The sequence below is a fragment of the Falco rusticolus genome, chromosome 2 (genome assembly GCF_015220075.1).
Source record: "Falco rusticolus isolate bFalRus1 chromosome 2, bFalRus1.pri, whole genome shotgun sequence".
Classification (NCBI taxonomy): domain Eukaryota; kingdom Metazoa; phylum Chordata; class Aves; order Falconiformes; family Falconidae; genus Falco; species Falco rusticolus.
Window position 1 is genome coordinate 100,616,601 of NC_051188.1, and position 26,841 is coordinate 100,643,441.

General features: G+C 44.9%; 1 protein-coding gene across 6 annotated transcripts in view; it reads left to right on the forward strand.

Annotated features, from left to right (window-relative positions):
- Nucleotides 1-26,841, forward strand: part of TIAM1 (TIAM Rac1 associated GEF 1) — a 195,181-nt gene that overhangs the window by 124,005 nt on the left and 44,335 nt on the right. For all 6 annotated transcript variants that reach the window (XM_037377658.1, XM_037377655.1, XM_037377659.1 and 3 more), the window contains 8 exons: nucleotides 1,809-2,256; nucleotides 4,658-4,830; nucleotides 10,019-10,243; nucleotides 11,691-11,876; nucleotides 14,319-14,465; nucleotides 16,541-16,615; nucleotides 17,662-17,832; nucleotides 23,545-23,649. In XM_037377658.1, the coding sequence (XP_037233555.1) occupies nucleotides 1,809-2,256; nucleotides 4,658-4,830; nucleotides 10,019-10,243; nucleotides 11,691-11,876; nucleotides 14,319-14,465; nucleotides 16,541-16,615; nucleotides 17,662-17,832; nucleotides 23,545-23,649 (1,530 nt within the window). The remainder of the gene's footprint in view (nucleotides 1-1,808; nucleotides 2,257-4,657; nucleotides 4,831-10,018; nucleotides 10,244-11,690; nucleotides 11,877-14,318; nucleotides 14,466-16,540; nucleotides 16,616-17,661; nucleotides 17,833-23,544; nucleotides 23,650-26,841) is intronic.

Consider the following 26,841-nt stretch of genomic DNA (forward strand, 5'->3'; position numbering starts at 1 on the left):
TGAGCGCTGAGTGGCCATGCCAGTCCTGGCTCCCTGGTGCATGGGGTCTCAGATGGAGTGCTGTCGTCAGAAGTTGCACCATCCAGCTTGCACAAAAGCTCGCTCAAAGCTCGCTCACGGCAGTGTTTTGTAAACACTGGTTTCTGAGCAGCAGCCGTTCCCCTCTCCAGATATCCCTCCTTTGCAGAGCTGCAGTTCCCCTCTCCAGCTATCCCTCCTTTGCAGAGCTGCAAGAAATTGGAAGATAATTGGCTTCCAAAACCCAAATGTATTGGAACAGCAGGAAAAAACATGTCATTGTGAAAACTGCTCTATGCGGGTAGATGGCTGCAGTTACAGGAAGCCCTGCTCGGCTCATTCACAGGCAGTGGGAGTAGAGGAATATTGGCTTGTCCAGAACAGCTTGTCTATCGCTGTGTTGCATTAAATAACCAGACTGACTAGGATAACTGTGCTCATTGAGCAGGGAAGGAAGCGCTTATTCTTCCAGCTGGACTCCAAGACTCCCTTGAGAGGTAGCATTTATGAAGAACAGGCCCATCCGTTACAAATTAATGCCTTAAAAGTTGGTCAAATTCAGCAACACCCCTCCCCTCCCCCTAAGGTTTCCTCATCCAGTTCTTGCTCCACAGGAGGAAGGTTTCAAACAGGGCTTGGTAGAGGGTTTCTCGGTTTCTGCAGAGCTGCTCTTGCCTTCACAGGAAACTCGTGCTCGAACCAACACCTAGAAGCTTGTTTTCTCTCAAAAGAAATACTTCATTCTGCCACCTCTTCTCAGAGACTTCCTCACTTTGTTTAAGACTCGTAAGTCAAGCACCAGCTGCTCTTGCAAGGGAGGTAGAGGCTGCAATATCTGTTGTTTTGGCCGTATTTCTCACCTCTTTGCACCTTCGTCCTTGGCTCCCTCTTCTCCCAAGTATCTAACATATTTGTCACCACTTACAGGGCTTGGCCTTTACTGTCCTCCTTCAAAAACTGCCACAAGTGCCTTTGGATGCTGAGGCGGTAGCAGTTAGCCCCCTCTGGGCACCAGCCTTGTTGCAGGGGGCAGCCTGAGCTACTTCGAAACTTGAATTCAGTCACGTTATTTCCTGCCTTGCTCAAGCCAGCCATATTCTTGTCTCTTATGATACTTCAACTGTGAGCTCTTGGGGACCGAGAAGGGTCTTTTGCTGCAGTGGTTTGTCAGGGTCTATTACTGTGGGATTTGGCAAGGGATATCATGTGGCCCCTCGTTAGGGTTTGTGATGTAGAAGTGACACAAAACAGAAGTAACCTCAAATACATTAACCTCTTAGGAGAAAAAAAAAAAAAGTACCTATTTAGTTATATAATTTGTAAATCACAAGCTTGGGATGTCTAAAATGTGTCTTCAGCTGTAGGTGTGAATGTACGATACTAATGTTTTCTTTTCAAAATGCGTAGGTTGATTGCTGCTTTTCTTGACACTGCCAGTTTTTGCTACCATATGTTCTCCTTTTGCAAAACCTTTAGCACTGTTAGCTTAATGTAAACAGATGATGCTGTGTCTTATATTCCAAAATGCTAAGGCTGTAGAGGCACAACCTGAAATTGTGTGTGTGTGTGACTGGTCCTTCCTAAACTGTGCTGGAAGTTCTGCCTATCCCACCTTTTCTTCCAGTTGTGTGTCTTCAGAAGAAAAAGAGAGGAGTGATTTCCAGTGCCAGACAAAATGGGGGTGTGAAGAAATGTGGTGCCACCTGGGTGTTTCGGGTTCTGTCGGTGTTCTCTAGAAGGCCAGGCTGGTCCAGGCTCTTCATGTCACGCTGTGTCTCTCTTGCAAATAGGATGTCAATGCAGGCGAGGGGAGCGAGTTCACTGACAGTGGGATCGAGGGAGCAGCCACCGACACCGACCTCCTTTCTAGACGCTCCAATGCTACCAACTCAAGTTACTCCCCCACGGCCAGTCGGGCTTTCATCGGCAGCGACAGCGGGAGCAGCTCGACAGGTGACGGGCTTCGTCAAGGGGTCTACGAGAACTTCCGCCGGGAGCTTGAGATGAGCACCACCAACAGCGAGAACCTGGAGGAGGCTGGCTCTGCCCTCAGCGACGAGCAGAGCAGCGGCACCCTCAGCTCCCCAGGGCAGTCCGACATCCTCCTGACAGCTGCCCAGGGCACGGTGCGCAAAGCTGGTGCTCTGGCCGTCAAAAATTTCCTGGTGCACAAGAAGAACAAGAAAGTGGAGTCAGCCACGCGCAGGAAATGGAAGCACTACTGGGTTTCCCTCAAAGGTACAGAGCAAGCATGCAAGGGTTTATCCAGACGGGCGTCCGTGGTGTCCTTTGGCTTGTGTATTGCTGCAGATGAAGAAACCAGTAGCCTAGGCTTTAAAAGCCACTGTGAGCTTCAGTGTAATTAAACCAAAGCACGAGGAAGTGGTCCTGATGTTTTTCAGAGGGGGGGGTTTATATGATGGTTGTTGATGTGCTTACATTATGGCATGCGTGTAGGCAGAGACACATGTCTGTGCTGCACTGAAGTGGGGTTCATACCCTGCCTGGAGGCCTGCTGGCACCACCTAGGGTGGCTTCTCCGAGCACTGGGTTCCTTGAAGAAGCATGTCTATGGCTGGCTGACAAACTAAATACCTGTGTGCAGCTGCAGCCACGTGATGGTGGGAGTTGGCTAGTGATGACACTGGCACGTGTTCAAACAGGGGCTCTGTCTTTGTGCGCATTCCTCTTATAGAATCATATAATCATGGAAAAGACCTTTGAGATCATCAAGTCCAACTGTTAAAACTCTTGTAACTCCTGTTGCTTAGTGCCATTGGCCTCTCCTTCTCTGAGATTCGCTTCAGGAGTATCAACACCCAGCGAGCCGCAACACGTTCGCGGTGTGGATGGGAAGCCATGGTTTGGTTGCGGAGACTGGTTTGTGACCTGGGAGATGCTGGCTCTGTCTGTGTCACCCATCTGGTGATGGGCAGCCCTCAGCACCCAGCCGCCCTGCTGCCCCGCAGACCCTTTTCTCTCCCAATTTTTGCAGTTCCTGCTAGGAGCATGCTGCAGTTTGGGGTTTGAGTGCTTATAAATGCCCATAAACGTTAACGGAGCAGTGAAACTCGGGACCTGGCCTCCTAAAGCGACCTCTAATTAATCTTGATGTGGTTGCATCAGCAGTAAAACGGGAAGCGACGCTTGCGGGATTTTGGGACTGGCCTCGCTCTCCGCCCCCGCAACCGGCCTTCTCTGTGGGCCAGGGGAGGCAGAGCTGTGTCTTCTGCTGTGGGTGGGATTGCCAGAAACCTCAGTGTAGTTAAAGCCCTGTCCTCCCCACAGAATGCTTTTTTTAGAGCACTCTTTTTTTTCTTTTTCTTTTTTGTAATTTGCAGCAGTATTTTAAAACCAACAGCAAAGTTAGGTGCCAGCCCTTCCTTGGGGTGGTTAGAGAGACTGGGGAAATGAAAGGGGAGGGAGGGAGGGGGCAGGGGCAGGGGGGGCTGATCTCCTGGGAGGGGGGCTATGTGGCAGGAAGGTCTTGCTGTGAGGGGCAGGCAAACAAAGGGCCATCTGGGAGGAAAAGGGGGGAAGGATGAGCACGGAGGCAGTTTTATTTTGAAGTGCTTTAACTGAAGTGAAGTGTTTGCTTCTTAGATTGCTGTGCCTTAATAATGTTAGTGTTTAAAGGAGGCTTTGAAGTTAACAGCTGGTATTGTTTGGCTGCAAATACTTCTCTGAGAGGCTGGGTAGCACCTTTGCCACTGAGAGGGCTAGTTCCAGTGACAGAGAAACAATGTGCCTGTTTTAGTTTAAAACAACTGTAGATAATGTGGGAAGATGGAAGAGGAGACCCTTTTTTTTGTAGTCTCCCAAATTGCAGACTTGCTACCCGCCTCTCTCTGAGAATTGTAAGGATTATTTTGTAAACCCAAGCAGGTTGTTTGCTGTCCCCAGCTAAAACACATTTTTGTTTTTGGCGGTATCACCATGAGTCAGATCTGAAATATTATAGTGGAATAAGAATATGGTTTATGCCTTTTGTTTGTTTGTTTGTTGGGGCTTTTTTGTATGTTTGTCTTTTAGAAAGCACAGCTCATTCCAGTCTCTTTTTCTTCCAGTTACTCATCTGCATCCAGTAATTTAACTCGCTTGATCATTGCCTTGCAGGGGCTGTAGCAGCTGCAGGAGGCTGAGGCAGGGCCATGGGGGTTTGCCTGGGGGCCTGTCTGCTCGGCAGTGCCAGGGGAGACACGCTTTCACACCTGCGTCTTCCTTGTGGTCCCCTTGGTGGGACAGGGTGGCTGGGGAGGACTCCCATTTTGGGACTTACAGTGGTGCTTCTCATCTGGGACTGTGTTTTACTGCCCATGACTTTTTCGGCTCGTGTCTGTGGCTGGCTCCATTTTAGGAATGCTAAGGTGAACAAAATGGTCCTCTGGGGCACGGTTTGATGTACCATACAGTTGGTGGTGTGCCCCTATGGTGTGGAAACCACCGCTTTATTGGGCTAAAAACTGCTCTCCACTAGTGATTTCAGCTAGTGCTGAAGATTTGAGCAGGCACTGGCAAATCCTCCATCTCTGTGACAGTTTTACAGGTGATTTACAGTCCCAAGTATCAGCACTGAATAATACAGGGCGGTCGTTATGCTTAAATGTGTTGCTTGCTAATATACGATTGTCTCTTTTAGGATGCACGTTGTTTTTTTATGAGACTGATGGCAGATCTGGCATTGACCACAACAGCATCCCAAAGCATGCTGTCTGGGTGGAAAACAGCATAGTGCAAGCAGTTCCTGAACACCCCAAGAAGGACTTTGTCTTCTGTCTCAGCAACTCCCTTGGGGATGCTTTCCTCTTTCAGGTTGGTCTGGTTCAAGTTTTTCACAAAGTTGTTACCTTTTCCTGTCTCCGACCAAGGAGGAAGTGTTAGCTGTAGTTGAAATCAGTGGAAGAATCCCACTGACTCCAGTGGTTTTGGGATTTTCCTCTGGCAGTGCTGCAGCAAGGATATGATATATTTGGTAAATGCCACTCAAGGGACCCACCACCACATGTGAATCACTGTCAGATCTGCTGGTTTTATTGACTGACCGGACCCTCTTTGTGTAGATGGTTGGAACAAAGCAAGAATTGCATAATATTGTTATTACCCTGTACAAACCGGGAATTTTGCATGGTTTGACGGTGTGCTTATAACACACAGACAAGGCCAGTTACAGTGTAGGACATACAGTAGTGCATTAATTGTGCTATAACATGATGTGTGTCTCATAAGAGACATATCAAAGATGGGACCTTGTGGGGAGGCTCAAAGAGTTTACAAGACCAAGAGGAGTCAGAAGTGCAAGGGGGTACTTGGACCTCCAGGTACTTTCCCAGTGGTGCTGCATAATCCATTTGCCTCTTGTTCATACGGACCTTAGTCAACATCTTGCTGTTGCCCAAGAGGAGACTGAAAGCGCATGTTTGATTTTTTTTAATCAAAAAATAGAAATGTCTGAATTTCACAGGGTATGTTTTAAAAAAATCCAGTATTTACATCAAAAAACATGCATTACTTGATGGTTTCACTGAAGAAGATTTCTGGATTTTGGTAACTGCTGCTTCCCTGAGTGATTTTCAGGTTGGATTTCTACTTTCTTATTGCAAGTTGTCACTAATCAAGACTCTTTTTATTTGTAATCCCCAGCCTGTACTGAGGTGGTAGCACTTCCTCCTCTCTTGATTTAGTTTTCTTCACCAGAGGAGTCCCTTATTTGTTTCCCTTTCCAGTGGCAATGAGTTCAGAGTTTCTTGCCTTCTTAAATCAGAAGGTACTCTGTGGTAGGATGTGCCCCTGCATCATTACTCCCCTGTACTCCAGAGCAAATCTTTAAAATTGCACTGTCTCATAGGTTCTTGCAGCTGTCCTAAACAAGGGGCTAGATTCTCATATTCATGCAAAATAAAAAGACATTACTGATTCAAAGGAAGTGGTGCTGGCTCACATCTTAAATAGGCTGACTATCTGATTGCATACTGAAAAAAAATTTGGTTTTTTTTTTTGGCAGGCTAGCTTCTCTGCCACCTCAGTCTGATTTTTCCTTAGCTCATAGTGTAATACTGCACTGCCCCTTTCTACTTGGTGCCTTTCCTGGGCACTGTATGTGTGTTTTGCCACCTGGAGAGCTTAATCCAGGAGGTAAGCGTGGTGCTTACGGTCTCAGTGTGTTCTTGAAAGGTTGTGGAGCGCCACCTCCTCTCAATCTACTGATAGGAGCTGTAAAATCTTTCCCATGCAGTTTTCTAAGGAAAAACCTTAATTCTCATAAAATTAATGCCAGTGCTAAGTACTGAAAAGGTCACATTCAGTACATTTCTTTTGTGGCAACACAGGGCCTTATTCAATAAAAAGCCCTGTGTCATTATGCCATGGGTAGATTTTCATGCAACTTTGTGGGAAAAAGCAAAAATGAGCCTTTTTGAAATGAAAAACAATAATTTATATCGCCTTGCAGAGATTTTTTGTTAATGTGTCCCTTGTCATAGAACCCATGCATCGCTAGCAAAGCAGAAGAGAAAGCAGGGATGGGTTTGGGGAGACGGGAATGAGACCAGCTGCAGTGGTGGAAGTAATGCGCTGTAGGGCTTGCTCTGCTGCACTCAGAGCAGCCGATGCATGTGTACGGCTGTTCAGCAGTGTTACTTAACTGCTCAGGTTGTGCGCATCCATCCATCCATTACACAGTGCTGTAGTAGCGGTTTTGATGAGAAGAAACCCCAGACCTGCAGAAGACGTTGTGTACTTAGGGAGAAAAATAGGGTTGCCTTGTAATGCGTACAGATATTGGACATCTTGTAACAAGCCTTCCCACTGCATTGCACCTAGAGACATCACATACCTCCTACACGATGATTCTTTGCGCAATCAGTTCTTATTATGCCTACACAAATCCATTACTTGCAGATGTCACATGCATTTTCCAGGAACTCAGAGCAACTTGTGACACCACATACTTCTGTATCAGATGTTTGCAGCTTGTTTATGTGGTCCTTTCCGTTGAGAAGTGGAGTGATTCCCCTTGCCTACTCATCTACCAGAAGAGTCTTTAGATCCTAAAATCCATTCCAGATTCTCTTTTTCCCTCCCTTTCCCCAGGAAACCAGAAAGAAAACTGACTCTGAATCACAGAATGGTTGGGGTTGGAAAGGACCTCTGGAGATCATCTAGTCCCAGCTCCCTGCTAAAACAGGCTCACCTAGATCAGGTTCCACCATCATGTCCAAGTGGGTTTTGAATGTCTCCAGAGGAGACTCCACAGCCTCTCTGGGCAGCCTGTTTCAGTGCTCTGTCACCTTCAAAGTAATGAAGTTTTTCCTCATATTCAAATGGAAATTCTTGTGTTGCAGTTTGTGCCCATTGCCCCTTGTCCTGTCACCGGGCACCACTGAAAAGAGTCTGACACTGCCCCCTTGACATTCACCCTGAAGATGTTTGTATGCATTGATAAGATCCCCTCTCTGTCTTCTCTTCTCCAGGCTAAATGGGCCCAGCTCTCTCAGCCTGTCTCTATCAGTTCCCTGTCCCTCTTGAACTGGGGAGCCCGGCACTGGACACAGCACTCCAGATGTGGCCTCACCAGAGCAGAGCTCCCTCAGCCTGCTGGCCACGTTCTTCCTAATGCCTCCCTGGATCCCAGTGGCCTTCTTGGCCCCAAGGGCACCCTGCTGGCTCATGGGCAACGTGCTGCCCACCAGAACTCCCAGGTCCTTCTCCCCAGAGCTGCCTTCCAGCAGGTCAGCCCCCAGCCTGTACTGATGCCTGAGGCTGTACCTCTGTGGGTGTAGGACCCTGCACGTGCCTTTGTTGAACGTCGCTAGGTTCCTCTCCACCCAGCTCTCCAGCTCTGTCCCTTCATCCGGGTCATAGATGAGTAAGTTGAACAGGACTGGACCCAGTGCTGCCCGCTGGGGAACACCACTGGCTACAGGCCTCCAGCTGGACTCTGCGCCCCTGACCACAACCCTCTGAGCTCTGCCATTCAGCCAGTTCTCGATCCACCCCACTGTCTACTCATCTAGTGCAGACTTTTACATAGGAGGATGTCATGGGAGGGAGTGTCAGAAGCCTTGCTGAGGTCATTGTAGACATCGTCCGCCACTCTCCCCGGTCTGCTCAGCCAGTCATTCAGTCATTGAAGGCTGTTAGGTTGGTCAGGCATGATTTCCCCTCGGTGAGTCCATGCTGACTCCTCCTGCTGACCCTCCTTTCTTCCACATGCTTAGAGATGACCTCCAGGATGAGCTGGTATACAGATAATATTTTAAAATTGAATTGCTGTTACGATTTTGCTAGGAATTAACAAAACAGACAATCTCTTTGTAAGTCCAGTGCTGCTCTCTTCTCTGCTGGGGGCTGGGTTTCATCACCTGACCGTAGGCAAAGTATTTCCCGTTCTGCAAATAATTTTTCTATTTTCAGCAGTCATTCCTCAGCAAGGTGGGCTGAACGTGTCTTCAGCAGTGGTGATAAGACATTGTAAGCCCCTATCTATGAATGAACCCTTATTAATTTTATTACTTGGTCAGGGACCCTGACCAATTTAAGTAATATATTCTGTGTCATTCTTCTGTAATACATTCTTCAGTGTCAACTGGAGACAAGAAAATTGCGAGTAAGAGATCGGTCCTCCCAGTGTAGACCCTGTCCTCTGCTTGGGACTTCTAACCTAAACTAAGGAAAGTGATGTCATTTTGGGACATGTGTTTCACCAGCTTCAGTACCACAGAAGTTTTGGGCGCATCAGCCTGAAGTTCCAGCCTTTGCATACCTGGTTGCCAGAGCTAGGCTTCTGTGGGAATCTCTCATTGGCTTCAGTAAGCCACATCCTTTGCTGTTAGTTGTGACCGCCAGGAGAGCAGTGAGGATGAGCTTTTTCATCTCTGCTAGCAACTGGAGAAGTCAAACTGTGCTGTCTATTAAAAGATCAGGTATCATCAGAAAGTTTAATTAGAACAAGGTGGTTTGGCACCTTGCTACTTTTTCAGCCACAAACCAAATACCATTGTGATTACTGCTAAAGGCTGACACTCAAGAGAAAGTCCGCTGCAACCCTGAGTTGGCTGTAAATTTTGTTTTACAACCTACTGTAAAAAGGAATGAAGTTTAGTAAGAAGAATAAGAAGATTTACTTCTTATTTTGAAAGTCTGGATAAGGGATGCTTTGAAATACTCTTTTTCCGTGTCAGAAGCCTCTAAACAGAATAGCGCTCTTCCAGAAGAATGTACTGGTGACCCATTCCCCAGCCTAATATCTTGTAGAATCATGGAATGGTTTGGGTTGGAAGGGACCTTAAAGTTCATCTAGTTCCAACGCCCCTGCCATGGCCAAGGGTACTTGTTGCTCAAAGCCTCATCCAACCTGGCCTTGAACACTTGCAGGGAGCGGGAAATGTTCCCTTTTCCTGGAGTATCACACACACGCTTGGGAAGGGACAATACCAGAACAGTAAAAATTACAATGAGCTTGCCTTTAATGTTAACAAGTGTTGCCTTCAGAGTGCTTTGGGACCTTCAGAAGCAGAAAGCTTGTTTGTCTGTGCATCAGAATAAAGCTACTCATGGATATTATGGTTGTGTTTTATGCCATTTATTTATTGCTAACTGTTGCGTGCCAAAAAAACTCTCCATACTGTGAAGACCACAGAGGCTGTTACATTTTTTGCCTTAAGGAACTGGGAGTTTAGAAAACATCATTAAATGTTGAGCTACAAATTATAGCAGCGTTGTATTGAACAGGGAAGGTAATTCCTGAGACCTGGCTGGGAAACACTGCCCAGCTGCAAAGCACAGATATAGGTGTAATTCTAAGTGCTGAATGCCTAGCGCTGAGTTAAAAATGGCCTGCTTAAGAATGATGGGGTTCTTATTACTTCTCTTGTAAGTGGATTTAAGGCTTTGGATCTTAAGATCAAAGGGAAAGGAAACTCCTTGGGATTGCATTTGTTAATCTCCAATCAGTTTTAAAGAGCATCTTGACTTCTTTTCCCCCTCTTTCCCCTCTCTTCAGACCTCTAGCCAGACTGAACTGGAGAACTGGATCACGGCAATCCATTCAGCTTGTGCAACTGCAGTGGCAAGGCAGCATCACAAAGAGGACACCGTCAAACTCCTGAAAACAGAGATAAAAAAGCTGGAGCAGAAGATTGATATGGATGAGAAGATGAAGAAGATGGGTGAAATGCAGCTGTCCTCAGTAACGGACTCCAAGAAGAAGAAGACCATACTGGATCAAGTAATCTCACTTGCTTATGTGAAATAAGCCCCTAGCAAATATTTTAAGGCCTTCTTCAGATTAGCAGTACATCTGTCTGCTCCTGCTATGCCGTGTGTATGCTGGCAGAGCATCCCAGAGCAGGCGGGACATGTGTTGGCAGGACAGCCGTGCTGGCAGCCCTAGTTGCACCGTTTCTCCAAACAACGTGCACTAAGGTACAGCATGGGCTGTCTTCTCCTGGCCTCCGCATGAGGGATTTGGCTAGCTGCCTGGAGGTGGAGTGAGAGCTTTAGGGGAGTGAAGAGGGTACCAGGCTACGGCAGCAGGATGCCTTAGGGAAGAGCTGGTCACAGACTAGCAAATGCTGCTGTTGCTTGTTGTCTTGAGCATGGAAGAGACTGGTTCTTTTCCTGGTAGATGGGTCGATGAAGGCGCCCCTGGTTTCTGCTTGTTACAAGGGCCTGCCTTGACCTCATGGCTGCAACCCTGGCTGCCCCTCAGGACCTCTCCTTCTGACTTGAAGTGGACAACGTAGTTGTGTTTCTGAAGCAGAGAGCCTGGAGCAGATGTCTCTCCTACTGCCGCAGCGGCACCTTATTTTAGGAAACTAACATATGGCTCCTAATTCATTAGTTTGTAGCTCTTTTACCATGGCTGCCAAACATGCCTGTAATGCAAACCGTAGGGAGCAGCCCAGGCCCTAATGCGCTAAGCTGAAGAGATTTTGTACCCCCTGGAAGCCCGTGAGAGGGGGGAGATGTTCGCCTCTGTTGAAAGGGCTCCACTCAGAGGCTGTCAATCACAGTAAGGGGGCAGAGCAGTCTCTCTCTTTATGTAACTGAGTTTTTCTAAATGCTTTGAAACTGTTTCCTATCAGCAATTTGAATTATTTAAAAAAGTCCTTACATAGGCTGATTGTACTACTCTTCCTCTGATAAGATTAATTATTGCCAGCGTGCTACACTTTTTCAAGTATGGCAAGCTCTGTTGATGCTTACAGCAACGCTGCTGCTGTGGCTGCTGATTTGGGGCGCTCTGTATCTGGAATTCGGTGGGGTTTGGTCTTCTTGTTCCTCAGATGCCCTTGATGCATGAAAGAAGCCTCTTAAGGGACTGCTCAGAAGAGAATCCTGGAATACAAAGAAAATTAAAAATGAAATTTTAATCCTATTAATTAGCATTGTATCAAAGGAGTAGTTGTCCCAGAAGACTTCTGCTATGAACATAAAAAAAGTTGTTTTCCATCTAATGAAAACGTTTTATTATTTGTATCCTTTTGGGGATTGTGAGGGTAGGGGAGAGTGGGAAAGAATGGGAATCAAGGTTTCTTGAGTGAAATCAGCATTGGTGAAAAAAGTGTTTTACTGGGAACAATAAAATTTTTTCAAGGTATTTACCACCCTGTTCTTTCTCCTCTCTCCTTCTTTTCTCGTGTGTCTTGCTCCTCAATCTTCACTGTACACAGATCTTCGTTTGGGAACAAAATCTTGAACAGTTCCAGATGGACCTATTTCGGTACCGCTGTTACTTGGCTAGTCTCCAAGGAGGGGAGCTCCCAAACCCTAAAAGACTGCTTGCTTTTGCCAGCCGTCCGACGAAAGTTGCGATGGGCCGTCTTGGAATCTTTTCAGTCTCGTCGTTTCATGCACTGGTAAGTTTGAACAGAGGCCAGGGGTCATCTTTGCCAACCTGTAAATCGCTTCACATGTCCAGTGCAGAGATCACATCAACAAACAACAGTCTGTGCCTGGGAGGTGAGCCCTTACCTTAGTGTGCAGAATATTCTGCTTCCTGAAAGGGGTGTGTGTCCTGGGTATAGATTAAAAAGCAGATGCTTGCAAGCCATGGCCTTATGGAAGTGGAAGAACTCTGTTTCTCCTAAACATGTGAATTTGAATTACCAGATCTGCACTATAAACATACTTTCTATAAACAGATCATCCTGTTACAAGAGCAGGCTCATCTCTAATGTCCACATACATGGGCTTGATCCAAAAGTCCTGTGAAATCAATGAGAGCCTTTCCAAGGCCCTCAGCACATGTTGGCTTAGACCTTCGCGGGCATGGCTTGTCTTCTACCATATGGATGAAACTACTGACCAATTAGTCTAATAACCGGTCTCCAGTGATCAACACCTGATGCTCCACAAGGGAGGGGAAATGTTCTTCTCTGCTACTTATGGTGTAGCAAATAATGCTTAAAATGGTTGTTTGAATTTAAATAATGTAACAACCCAGCTCTTAAAAATACAGGGAAATGTATTGCAAAGTGGCGGGGTTTTAATGAATTTAAATCAAGTTCCTGTAGTTTTGTCTTGGACTCCTGGAGCTTCATAGAAATAGCTGAGCTCCACTGTTGTCTTGTAGATGTCAGCTGTACCCTTCAGTTGAATACAGGGCTGTAATTCATCAGGGGCGTTTTTATTCTTTTATATATGAAAAGATTAGCGTCATCATCCTGATAATTGCTGGTGGATTTATATTTTTTTAAGTGGCTGGCTGTAATTTGCATTTATGCTTATTTTTTTGCATCTAGCAAAGCACTAAGCATTAGCCTGAAAAACAGTCTGCCTCTTCATGCTGGTGTCTCTTGAGAGCCAAGTGAACAAAAATAATGTTTTGAATATGTTGTGTTGGAAAAGACACATGCTTTCTTCTCCTTCAAGCAAACTCTCGTGTCCTCCTTTGCCCTCAGTAGCGTAGAGATGGCGCAGTGAGTCTCAGACTTGAGCTGGGTGCTGCATGGTGATAGCGTGGCATCCCGAGCTCTCCTGAAGATGTTCCTCGGTACATTAGTCAGAGGATGTGCTAAGTCTCCCAGGTGCCTCTGCACAAATGTCCCAGGTACAGCTAAGAAATGGCTCACAAGTCCAGGCTTTGGAAGTGGAGACGCTTGCCGTAGTGTTTAAGTTCTCCTTCTCCTTGATTTCTTCACCTTTCCCAAGGGGAATCACTGTTACTCATACAGCAACGGTTCCCCGGGTACGCAAGCCAGCCTTCCGTTCAACCTGTCTTCATATGGGGTTTTGTATCTGCTGCACCCAACCGACCAGTTTCTCAGCTCTGTAGCTTGGGGCATCACTCAGGGATTCGGGTGTTCCCACTGGGGTTGCCAAACGACAGTCACTTTTTGCTAGTTTCGGCTGTGGGAATCCAGTACAAAGGTGTTCCAGGAAGCATACGGCCAAGTCGGCAGGGTGGGTCTGTCTGTCTGTCTAGCTTCACCTTGCGCTCCTGTTCATGCCTGCCATCTCCTACCACTCCCTTTTTCACAGGAGAGGAGCTCACTCTCCTGAGGCCACCTCCACATGGGAAATCTGCTTAAACTCTGGCCTAAACACTTCTGACTAATGTCGCACTAATTTCTACCAGAGCTTCCTCACCTGGGGAACACTCCCCAGATATTTGGTCTCACTAAAGGCAAATATCTTTTGGCTTGGAAGGGGTTTCCACAGGTCATTTTTCAAGTACCCAAGCAGTTAACACTGCTGTAATTGAAAGGGTCATTTCAGCTCAGTTTTTTTGCTTCCTGTGTTTTGCTCACTCCTTTAAATGTTGCTATCTTTAAGGAAGTGCAGGTTTTAAATACCTTGACCTATTTGCAAGCCTTTATCTGAGGTTGTAGCAGTTGTGAGTCAGTTCCAGGATGCTTCCACAGGAAGGAGCAGAGAGAGGCTGGGCTTTTTGGAAGCAACAGATAAGTTTGGGTATCTCAAGTTTCACATGTCCAGCTTTGAAACCTTGTTAGAAAAAAAAAAAAAAAGAAAAATACCCAAACCATTCACTGGTGCTGCAGCTTTGCTCTGTGATGATGAGGCTGCTTTAAAATATCTCAGATTAAATGCCAAAAAAAAATGAGGGAGTGGTAGTGTCCATTTTAATTTTTGATGTTTGACTTCAGAAGAAGTGAGTTAGATCACAGTGAGGAGGAACTAGCCTGAAGCATCACCATTGTCCCTGTTGTGAGCACACATCGTTGCCATAGCATTTGCCTTTTTCTTTCAAAGCAGATTCCACTGTTTATTAGATTATGTAAGCCATGGTGCAGTGGGATGCTGCAACCTTTGATTTTAAAACCATGTGGCACTGACAGGTGGCAGCTCGCACAGGGGAGTCCGGAGTGAGGAGAAGGACGCAGGCCATGTCCAGATCTGCCAGTAAACGGAGAAGCAGGTTTTCTTCTCTTTGGGGGCTGGATACTACCTCGAAGAAAAAGCAAGGGAGGCCAAGCATTAATCAGGTAAGTGTGTGGCAGTTTGTGATACTGTTATTTTCAAGGCTTATTTGTTACTGTGCAGCATGCAGTTCATGCAACGAGTCACTTGCATCAAGCACTTACACATTCAGCCTTAACCATGCCTGTCTAATTTTTCACAGCATATAGTCATCTCGTTTCACATCCTTTTCAAAAATCAGTGACTGTAATTACAAATAGGTATAGAGCAGCTCCTATCAAACAAGGTTTGGAGTTTGCACCTGCTTTAGCTGAATTGGTTACATTTCCACTGTTGTATTTCTGCTACTTCTGGTTTTGCTGGAGGTACTTCCCCTAAACTCAGGAGTAACAAAGCAGCAGTGTAAAACAGATAACAGCTTTGGAAGGAAAAGAAAGTGCAGACTTGTTTGTTCCTTAAAAGTAAAGTTATGAGTTTGTAGAATACTTCATATGTAGTTGAGTTTGGGGAAAACTTCCTAAAGTAAGAAAAAGCTTTGCATTTAGTAGGGACAATCCCCATTTTGCTTCAGATTTTTAAAAAAGCAAAAGCTGAAGCATTTCCACCCAGTCATTGCCCAGATCTGTCTCTGGAAAACGTGTTTCAGTGTGGTAGGAAGGTGCTTCCCTGTTATTCTTTCCAAACATCCCTAATTATAGCTTTCAATTTTTAAGAGCCATACCTCATCTAATTGCAGGAAATGTAGGCTTTGCTTTTCTTTCTCTTCTTTCACTTCTTGAGGGGAGAAAGGCTTGGGACACATGTTGTTCTTTGCCCTGTGATTTCTTCTTTCTGTTAAAGCAGCAGTGGGCGTTTGTTTTGCTTAGCAGAGGCTGAATACTGCAAAATTGTTCATCTTGTTTTTAGTGAGACATTAGAAGTTCACCTAACATTTAGTGACTGAGCAAAAGCTCAGGGTTTTGCTGGGAAGCAGCAGATGCCTCTGTGAGCGTATTCCCAAGTCTTTGCACTGGAGCTGCATGATCCCTGTTGCTTTGTACTTATTTCCCCAAATCAAGGGCATTCCCTTGTCCTGTGCTAGAATCCTACCCATGCTGTGTCTTCAGACCCTTTTTTTCCTTTCAGTGCAGATAAATGCATTCTTCATGCTTCCTCCCCCTTCCCCCACTCTTCCCCCCCCTCAGTCCTCAATAAGCACAGGCGTGAAAAGGGATTTTGTTCCAGTTAAAGAAGAGTCATACTGCAGAGAGTCAAAGGAAAAGCAAAGTTTGAGAAAGTAGCAGAATGTCTAAATATAGTGCCTGAATGCACTTCCCCTGCTCATGTGTACTAGCATGCAAAGTATTGCAAAGCTGAAGCAGTAAACTGTAAATCCCTAAAGAAGTGATCTTCTCCCATCCTGCATGGTCCCTGCTTTGTTTTAGGTGCTGAGTAGTTAACAACCAAACCCAGCAACTTGATCATAAAGCTGTGCTGATGTGGAGCTATAAAACTTAACTTTCCAGTTTTAATTACAAGCTTCTGCTGCAGTAACAATGCTGCTGTTTGCCCATCTGATGCAGTCCTGTGCTGATTTGGGGTGGATCCTGTAAATATTCCCATTCTGTCATTCATCCTGCACAGAGTCCTGTTGATTTTGGCTCTCTGGCTCATGCTGGGTTACCAGCTCTTACTTCGTTAGAGAAGGGTTACTGTGCCTGGTAGTACTTGAATGTTTGCTAAGTACATTTTGAAGCTGGCTTATTATGAAATCAGCCAGAAGCGGATCCCTTCTTCTGATTTCTCAGCCTTAGCAGAGGTGGAGAAGTGTTCATTTCCCCCACTTTACAGGTGAGGAAAATGAGCACAAAAGAATATCAAATTTGTCCAGCTCCACCAAGTAGGTCAATGACAGACCCCTAAGCAAAACTAGTCTCTATCTCTCAGAATGGCGTCCTGTCACCAGCTTGTCCATCACCCCCCACCTCCTTCTCTTTTAATAAGCTGTTACTCTCCTTTTCTGTGTTTTGAGATGAATGTTTTACTTTTCAGTTTGATTTCCATGCCAGATGTTAGATACACTGTTCTCCCCTTAGTGTGTGCTGCAGACAGCACAGAGGCGCATTCATGTTTTAAAGGAGAGTTGCTCTTTGTTCCTCAGGTGTTTGGTGAAGGAGTTGATTCAGTAAAGAAATCTCTCGAAGGAATCTTTGATGATACGGTCCCAGATGGCAAGGTAAAACACCAGCTTTCCAGCTGCCTCCTTCCCCCCATTTACAGCCAGCCTAAGTGCAGCGTTGACTCTGAGATGAGAGAGGGGACACGGAGTCCCCAGGAGAGGAGAGAACCCTCTGAGTGCTGTAGGGCTTGTAGCTGCTCCGGGAGGGTTTGAGCTGGTTGCTCATGGTCAAAAGGGCTCGCTGAGCGTGGCACCCTAAACGCAGCTGGAGGTAGCAGACCCAGAGGGGTGTTAGCACTGCATGCCAGGGAAGTACTTGCCCACAGGAGGACCATGGCTGGTTCTGGAAGATGGTTCCTTGTGGCAGCCATATGGGGTTTTCATAATTCAGGATTGGCACAACTGTGAGGCGCAGGACTTTCTCTGTTTTGTTCTCATGCGCTTCTGTGAGCTTCTCCGTTTGCAGCCACAATTACAACTACTTTCTTTCCCCAGAGAAAGTCAGCTATAAAACAGCATTAAGACAGTGCTAAGAGGCACATTCTTCATGTAGTGAATACAGGTTTAGCTGCGTGAGCCCACTTGCAGCGAATAGGGATTCTGCAACTCTATCACTTCCTGGGGATTTATAGCTTAGAAAGCAGCTCAGATGTATAAAAGGCAGTAAATTCAGAATAAATGCTAAGATTTGCTATTTTGCCATTTCTAGGTATAGGAACTGTAGCATTTACAACAGTTTTATTGGCCTTGGATTGGTTTACTCAGAAACACAGTACATTTAATTTTTAATTTTAAATCTCTTTTTATCACTATTATTTTTTGTTGCGTTCCTAGCATTCCCAATAGCCATAGGGTAAAACCCCAGGAAAAGCACACTGCACCAGTGTAGCTGTGTGGGTGGCATAAGAAGGCACACTTTGTACTGCTCAGGTAAAACTGCAAAGTTTCCTGTCCAGACAAGCCTTCAGTCTAGGCTTGTGAATAAAATGTCTTCTCTGTAAGCAGGCTTTTTGATACAGCATGTAATGTTCCTTACACTTGTTACTGATGAAGAGGGAGATTGTATTTTTCTGGTAGCGTCATAACAGATTTTGTCTGTTTAGAGGGAAAAAGAAGTGGCACTGAGCAGTGTCCATCAGCACAATCCTGACTGTGATATTTGGGTTCACGAGTATTTTACACCATCTTGGTTCTGCCTGCCGAACAACCAGCCTGCTCTGACAGTCATCCGTCCTGGGGACACCACACGGGATGTGCTGGAAATGATTTGCAAGGTAAGGGCTGCCCTGAAGTGGGGTGAAGTATCTACAACCATGATCCTTTTCAGGTGAACCTCATCGTAACTTTCTCGTATGCCAGTGCTCACAGTGCACTGTATTGTGAGATCAGTTGTATGTTAGATGGAGAACATGAACGATACTGAAATTTTCACGCTAGCACCACACAAGAAATATTCATGCAGCTAGAGCTAAATTTGGCATGTGCGTAGGGAGAGGAAGGCAGGCTAGTTTTTGTCTTTTCCACTCTGTCCACCGTGCGTGAGCCTCTGCGGTGCCTTCACACCCCAGTGCTGCCTCCTCTTACGTACCCACTCCACTGGAGACCAAGCTGTGTGCAGGACCCTTCCCCTTCTCCCCGTCTGCACCCCCCCAGCCTCCTTCCCCTCACTGAATGCCCCATAGCATGGTAGTGCAGTCACCCTGTCCTCACCCAGCCACGCTGGTTTCCCCACCTCTGCCAAGCCCCCCCGTGGCCCGTTCCCTCCTCCGCCAGGCAGGCGGGGTGATCTCACCCTTTCCCAGGTGCCAGGCTGTCCTGTTTCCAGGTGCTGTTCCTCCTTCCTTCCCCCTGCCGCTTCCTCCCCTCTGGCTGGCGTAGGGGAGGAAGGCACTGAGAAAACGACAGCACCAGGAGTAGGAGAAGGTTCCTGTGTTTGCTGTCTGCATTGCGGAGTCAGACTCACCTCGTGTAGGTGGCAGGAGGGAAGAGAGAGGAAAGCTTTTATCTGCATTTGTGGGGGGTGGAAGAAAAACCACCTGGATTTCTTTGCAAAATGAAGTATCGGAGACATTTGGCCGTTAAAAAGAGTTACATCTCAGCAAAGAAGTTGAAAGCTTTGACAAATTAAATACAAGCTTTCAGTTCTGGCAGCTGCATAATGTATGTTTTCTGCTAACTGGCTGACTGCAAGCTAGACCCAACTCATGTCACGTGCAGTTCTGAAAAGTGAGTCCTCTTCTGTACAACAACAACAGCAAAAGAAAAGAAAACATTTATTAGTTAAGCGCGTAACTTTGGGAACTTTTAGAACATGTTGCATGTGCTTCCAAAGAGAGCGAAGGTGAGGGAACAGCGTTTGTTTCCAATAATTATACAGTGTGCTCGTCTCTCTGCCAGGTGCACTATTAAGAGTGCTGCAGCTTGTGAAAGCGCTTCATTGTGTTCAGGAAAAGATGACATTTTTGGAGAGAGACATAATAGGGAAGCTGGATGACACATTATTAGTAATGATTTATTTTTAGGATTTATATTTTCCTTTGAGTAAGAGTGATTAACTCACTGGGCCAGATCCTTAGCTGGAACAGATTGGTGTAGCTCCACCAGTTTCAGTAGGTGCCTGCTGAGAATCTGGTCTCCCGCTGTGTATTTAATTGTTGTGGGTGGTGGTATATAAGGATAGGGGAGGTGGGTGAGTGTTTGTTTTTTTGAAGAGCTATTGTCTGTTTCTTTCCTTTCTGTAAGTGTTCGGTCTGGAAAACACTGATGGATGCCTTCTTTGCTGTAGCATTTAATAATCAATCTCTTTCTTCTGTCTCTTACATTCAGCTCATTTTTTCCCCTTTAATATCTGATCCACATCATTTCACATCATCTGCCATCTGAGAACCAGTCAAGTTCTGGTATAGTAAACATTTCAAGATCTACATTTCATATAAACCTCTTCATGTTTGTGGTTAAATCTGTCTGTGCTATTAAACTGAGCTTGAGTATTCTGTTGGAGAACATTAAGTGCACTCAAGTCATTGTAGAAAATGTGTTCTTATACTCACATTGCTGCTTGTTATTATACAGCAAGTTAGGTTTTGGAGGCTGCTTTGTGACACTTTTATGATCAAATTTGGTGGGAGAATAGTTAAAGCATATTTTAAAGTGGTTTCTTGAAGATTTCACCTAAGGTTTAACTAATGACATCACTTGGAAGGCAGGAAAAGTCAATGTATATGCATGGATAATACTGATCAGTGTAAATGTGTGTATACTTACTACTAACATTTGCATAATGGTATGTCTTAAAATTGAGTAGAAACACACACACTGTATGTGGATTTAGGCAGTCAGTATGGAGAGAATAACACCAAAAATCAAGCCTAGAAGACTACGTGGCATTTAGTCTTTTGACTGAATGGATAAAAAGTGAGAAGTGAAAAAGGTTGTGCTTTCTCACAACCTGCATTTTTCAGAGAGACCTGCATGAGGAGCAAGAAGCAGATTCCCCCTAGGTCTCCGGATCTGTGCTCAAAGTCTCTGAGAAGTTACTTAAGCTTGATGCTCTGCAGGCGTACTTTGATTTTGAGCTGGTGTTTTCTGGCTGAAAAGGTTTGGGCCACACAAGCGCGAAGCTCGGGTGGTATGGTGAGGTGGCTCGCCTGTTTCCATGATGCTGTCAGTTCAGCATGAATGAAGGTCTCCCCCACCAAGCTGAAAGAACATGGGTGTCCCTTGCTTTAACTAGAAGGGAGCTGAAATGGATGACTAGTTCTGGTTGTGTGCCGACCCGCTACACTGCTCGGAGCCTGTTGAGTTGGATTGCACCCCAGGCTGTAAATTCTTCTTCAAGAGCACTTTGGTTAAGTTGTCAGGTTATGCTTTAAATTGGGTTAGCTACTTAATTTAGTCCAGTCATAGCCAGAGTTATTAGGAGAGAAATAAATAAACCGAGAAGCTTATTTGGACTGCTAAAAGGTATTTTGGGTGGTCTTGAAAGGTTATATTATATTATTAAATACCATTAAAGCTGCCCTGTTTCTGCTCCTGCCTTCCCGTGTATGGACGCAGCTAGATCAGCCACAAAAGAAGCGGGTTAACGGTATGGCTTTTAGGGCAGATTGGCTGTGTCCGCTATAAGAGGACCTTTTCCTTTCATTTCAGTAGAAAATCATGCTGCTATTTGAAACAGTTTAACTAGCGTAAATTTTTGAGGTAGACAAAGCATTGCTGCAGCTACGCAGATGTTAATTAACTACATGGTGTGGCTCATGCGCTGCACCTTCACAGCTTTAATGGTGATGACTCTCGTTGCATGACTTGGATGGGACTGCAATGTAGTGGATGAATGGCACACACCCTGGCTGGTGTTTCGTGGAAGAAATTAGCGGCGTAAAAAATGTGTGAGTTTTATCTGGTGACCTCTTCAGACAATGCTGTTCTCTGGCATAGTTCAGGGCTTCAGTGCAGCGTCAGTCATCTTGCATTTGGCTCCCTCCTGCTCTCTAAAATGGACAGCACGCACAATTTTCTCATAAGCAGATCTCCCTGCAAAGACAGGTGTGAAAATGGAGGCGTCAGCTATCACCTCCACGCCTGATGCAGTGCCCGTATCAAAGCAGGCAGAAGCCCTGTCATTGACCGCTGGGATGATAGATCAAGCTGCCAAAGGTTGCTCTTTTAAGATGCTATCAGGGTGCAGGTTGCAGAACAGGTTGCAAGCAGGTCTGAGCGCACCTTGCCCCTGCCCCAGGGCGGGCAGTGGATCTGAACTGGTGGTGCTGGGGTGCCCCTGGCCCCACGGGGAGCCTGGGGTGGCTGAGCATGGGCTCCCTGCCCCACCAGTGCAGGTGAGGCAGCTCCGGGTCTGCTCCCAGTGGCTGGAGGCCCCAGACTACATAAATTCATGTCCCTCTGCAACAGGCTGTGATTTCTGCTGGCCTGGGGCAGGCTGGAAAGCATCCCTTTGGGTCTCCACTGCAAGGGGAGGACATTCAGAGTTGCTGTGGGAAGCGACACGAATACCCAGCTGCAGACAGGGGCTTTCTCCCAACCCTGGGCTTTACTCGATGGTGTGTGGCTTGTCAGCATATGTCTGGCTGACCGGCGTGGTCCGGCCCCGCATGAAATGCAGCATGTGTATGACAGCTTTGGCACAGGAGACCACAGGACGATACAGCGTGGTGGCAGGTGGAGGCTGCCAGGCTGTCTAGCTTCTTTTTCTGCTAGTGTGGTTTTTTCCACATAGAATTTTTTCCCCACTGGCTTTGCTGTAAATGGCTCAAGTGTTTCATGGACTTGCAGAGAGATTTATCATAGACGGCTCACTCTGGACATGGGGTATGCAGTCTGTAGGTTCATGTCTCTGTATGTTCTTGTTTAATTGGTGTGTGAGGTGCTCTTCAGTTTGTGTATAGGGATAGCAAACTAATATGACTGGAAACTAATCTAGAACTCCTCTGTGTCATTTCTGAACCATTAAAGCCAATTCTTCCCTTTAATTTCTGGCATGTTTGTACGTGTGTGTGTGTAAGAGAAAAAACTAGTGAAAAAGGTCAGTAAACAATGAGGAAAGTGTGCAAAATGCTTATTAAAAATAAGGAAAGGGGAGAGGGTAGGGGTCTCCTACATTCAGCTGTTTTTATGTTGGCCTCTGATAGATTTCAGATTCTTTATTTCATTAACTAGGTATTTGTCCAGATTACAGAGCTTATTCCATTTCAGATATTTGATTCCTGAATTTGGTCTTTGAATTGGACATATTTGAATGTAGCAGTACGTAGAGTAAGCAATAGATCTATTTTATTATTCTTATTGGTCGCTCTTTTTTATTCATGGGCTAATCTAGACTTTGAAAACATTCACTGTTATCTGAGTATTTGCTGAAGGGTTTGCTAGGTCAGTGTGTGATCTTTTTACGGGTCACTCGGTGTACATTACCGTGATCAGTCAGCTGAGTCCCGCTGTATCATCATCTTGGCTTGAACTGGAGAAGCAAGGCATTGAAAAACATAATAAATAGGCAATAATTACGTTCTTCCATGAATTTTCAGATGAGCCATTGTTTTTAGCACAACCTAGAAAACTTTGGTAATTTGCTCGTATAAAATAGAAAAGCCAAGTATAAAAAGATATAATGGGATTTCAAAAGTGATAGTGAGGAGAATTTACCTCCTATATTTGTGAATCGCTTTGGGGTTTTTCATTAGCCTTAGTCAACAGTTTACGAACTTTGAAAGTAACTTCTGAATGACATCCTTTGTGTTTGTCATAATTCTAATGCGTTTTGATTACACACTGCATTAACCTCTGCTTAAATCAAGCTTATTAGTCGTGCTGAGAAAAGGTCGTTAACATCTCCCAGACCAAATGCTGTATCGTCAGCTAATTATAACTAATTCATTAAAATGGTGTGACCTGTTTCCACTGGGATGTAATCCAGTATGCAACTCATGGCTTCCTTTAGCCTTATAAAGCCAGTGTATCCAGAGCTGGTTTTGAACTTAGAGGACATAAAGATTTTTTTTATATTAACTTTGCTTGGTATTTACCACATCGTAATTATCCATTAAAATACGAAGATTCTGAAACACCCAAAACAAACAGAAAAAACTGTCCTGTTACATTTTTCTCTGTTAGCACAACATTTATTTTCCTCCTTGCATTTTTAAATGCCCTTTGTATGCAAAGGTATGCTCTGAGTCTTCTGCTGTAAAAGTGTTTGCTTATTTCTGCAATAGCATGGGAGGGAGCAGAACTGCCAGATAAGCAGAACCAGAGGCTGCTTAGAGTACTAGTGCTGCCCTTGACATCCTGGTCAGTGGTTAAATGAATGCTTACTCCTGGGGAAGAGGAGGAGGTTCAGGTTAGGAGATCATGGGCCTCTTGTGAAAGACGGTGCTGGGGCATTTTTCTTCCTATGAGTCTCAGGCCTTTCTCTAAGTACAGATGATGTGAGCCATTGCTTTTCTCTTGTAAAGCTTCTGCTCCATTTCTTGCAGACACACCAGTTGGATCACTCTGCTCACTACCTGCGTCTTAAATTCCTGATTGAAAACCAGATCCAGTTTTATGTACCAAAGCCAGAAGAGGATATCTATGAACTGGTAATGCTACCTACTGAGCAAAATTAAATGGCACTTGGTAGGACACTTAATTAGTGTTTATCTGACATTCGTAATATGTAGAGCTGTGCTTTTTAACTTGCAATTATAGTGCTTTGCAGACCATAGCAAATTGGCCTACAGTAATCTCTCCAAACATTTAATTTTGAGGAAAGAGTTGATATTTATCTCATGTTTGTGCATGCGTCTGTGTGGAAGAGAGAGAGGAGGAACAGGCACAGGTAATGTGTGAACGTCACTCTAACATACATTTAAGCTTACTTCCCAAGGTTGCCTTTTTCTGTTGTTCATATTGTCCTTGGTGGTTTTAAAGACATAGTGTTGAGGCCTGAGTATTTCTTGTTCAGATCGCTTTGCCCGATTTTTAAAGAGAGGGGAAATGCACAGGTAGTTGGCTTTTTTGGTTTGTTGTTTGTTTAATTTGTTTTTGTTTTCCCTAAATGGGAAGGTAAATGCTGAGGTTAAAAAGCTCTGGAGTTACGTGTGAGAATATACTTTCCTAATTGCTTCAGTTGGATGTTTTCATATCATTAATCTCAAAAGCAACTTCAAAGGAATATTGAAATGAGAGATTAAAAAAAAGACCAAACGGAATTAGTGTCATGCTTTAACTCTATGATTTTACACATGCAGACTGTAAAGCTTTTTAAAGTCCTTTTCATTGGTGGCTGCTTTATTTATAAGAAGTAAAACTTTGCCAGTTAGGGATGCTTTTGTTCATTTAGTAAAGAAGTTCCAGGATTTGCTGTTTAACACTGTCAAAAACAACAACAACAACAAAAAGTGAGAAAGTGGGATACTAGGACTGGGAAGCGAAACATCGTTGGGAAAAATTAAAACTCAGAGGAGACAGATTTTAGCTTTCATTGCCTGGAAGGACTTTGGTGACTTTTCTTATGTTGAGAAGATGTAGGATTGACATAGTCATCAATTATTGTTTACTCTGAAAAAATGAAATTAAACGAAAACTCTACAGTCGGTGGGACTGTGCACATGTTGAAAGTTTATAATATGGATAGGTGTGGCAGGCTTTTATATAATGTAACATTAAACCAACAGACATTTGTGTGTTTGCTGGTGTGTGTGCACGCTTGTTTCATGAGAAAATTTTAGTTACTTCATGTAAGTGTTTAATTAAATGATTCTGGTGTAATATGATACAACAAATGCCTCTATTTTTGTAGTCTCCTGAATAGCTGTTTATAATATTGTCTAATGTTGATGTTACCTCACTAGAGCTGTCTTCCATCTACTAAAATGCTTTGGCAGACATACATTGCTGCAGAAAAGTGATTTCTTAGGATGATAGTCCTTTTTCTTGCAGACTCTCTAAGATATATTGAAGTAAGAAATGGAGATTAAATATCCATATTCCATTTATCTCCAGAACATTAATGGTGATGCTTTGTGTACTGACACAGTCTTTAAAAAATCACAAGCTCCATTTATTATGTGTTTAAAATGTTACTGAGGGCTCAGGGGAGAGCATTTAACATTAGCTGCTGTACCAGGCAGTTAGACTTTTAAGCACCTTTTATTGCAAACAAAGCATTGGAGTGTTTTGGCTGAAGCTTGATGTGCCAGACTTTTTACTTTGGGTAGGATGCACTTTTAGATGGAAGCAGGAGACCAGGGGCCTCCCCAGAAGTCTGGCAGGTAGGCTGAAGCTGGAGTGAAGGTGCTGGAACTACTAGAAGACGTAGCTCTGGGAAAGTATGCTGGGACAAGACCAAAAGTGGTAGAGGAGAAAAAGGCAAGGAAGATATAATCTTGAAGGGAAAAAACCAACCAAAACCAGCCAACCAGCCAACCAAAACCAATAATAACAACCCAAAGCTGCTATGAAAAACACTACGAGGGATTGGAGCGACTCAAAGGAGCAATGCTGCTGCTGCTGTCAGGAAGAAATCCTGGCCCCGGTACCTAGCATCCTGCCCTGGGATGCTCCAAGTATTGCTATCAAACCTCTCCATGCAGAGCCCTGGGCCTGTTTCTGGGTCTGGAGGGGGTTTCCCCCCCGAGGCTGTGGTGCCTGCAAGGCTGACACCTTCATGGCATGAGCCACCATAGCCCAGGTATGCTGCCTGCCTTTGGGTGTCGGGACAGCAGGTCCACAGGGCAAGGAAATGCAAGCAGCACCTCGGGGCTGGCTCTCTGGTTTGGGCAGCTCAGCTGCAACCTGTGCATCTGAGTTACTTGTCTCCCATTTGATAGAGGTTCTTGCTTGAAAACAGCACTTTGGGATGCAGGCAGCAAGTGTCTGCCATATCCCTGTGAGAGCTTGTCAGCCATCCTCTGTGGTTTTGGTCCTGCATACTCAGTTGAGATGGCTGCAGGGATCAGACGTAAATTTTGTTCTGAAAATACTGTTATTTTCACTTTTTTTCTTTCTCCTCTTTTTAAAACCCTTGCTGAAGTCTAGCTGTGTTTTTTGTAAATGTCTTTTGACTCTTTTTCTGGTTCTGAACAATATATTCCTATATTTGAAAAATGCATTTAAAAATATTACTAGCATGGCATCCTCATTTCATTTTACATTCTGTTTTACTATAAACAACCATTTAAATGGGTATATAACTGTTCTGTAATACCTAATATTTGCAGTTAAGCAGATGTGTAAGTGCTGATATAAGCAGGAGATAAAATGATACTTTTATTAAAGATGCCCTTTACTAATTAGTTACTATTTTAAAGAAATGGTTTAAATACTTCAGTTGAAACACTGCTGTCACTTAGTTTCAAAATGCTAATTATTATGAATTGCTTTTTTACACACTTATACCAGCATGTAAACAGAACCAATATTTACCTGTGAGCTCTCATTCACCTGTGGTTATGACTTTTTCTAAAGAGGGAAGGATAGTTTATTACTTAAGTGCTACCTGTGCTATGGAAAAAACAGCTTCAAACCTGTGCTGAGCCAGAGGTTTCCAGTGTGTCAAGGCTGCCTTACAAGGAATAAGTCAGGGCAGACTCCCAAAGATGTCAGCTCCGAGCCTCTAAATGTCTGACTTGGACTGGGGAAGCGGGATTTCCCTGCCTCAGGTAGGATGACAGGCCCCACTACCATCTCCTTTGTTCGGCACTCAGGGCAGGACCTGGATGCAATAGTGAGCCACACAAGACGGGAAAACTTCAGTGATTTGAAAGCTCAAAATGTGTGAGCTGTGGTGG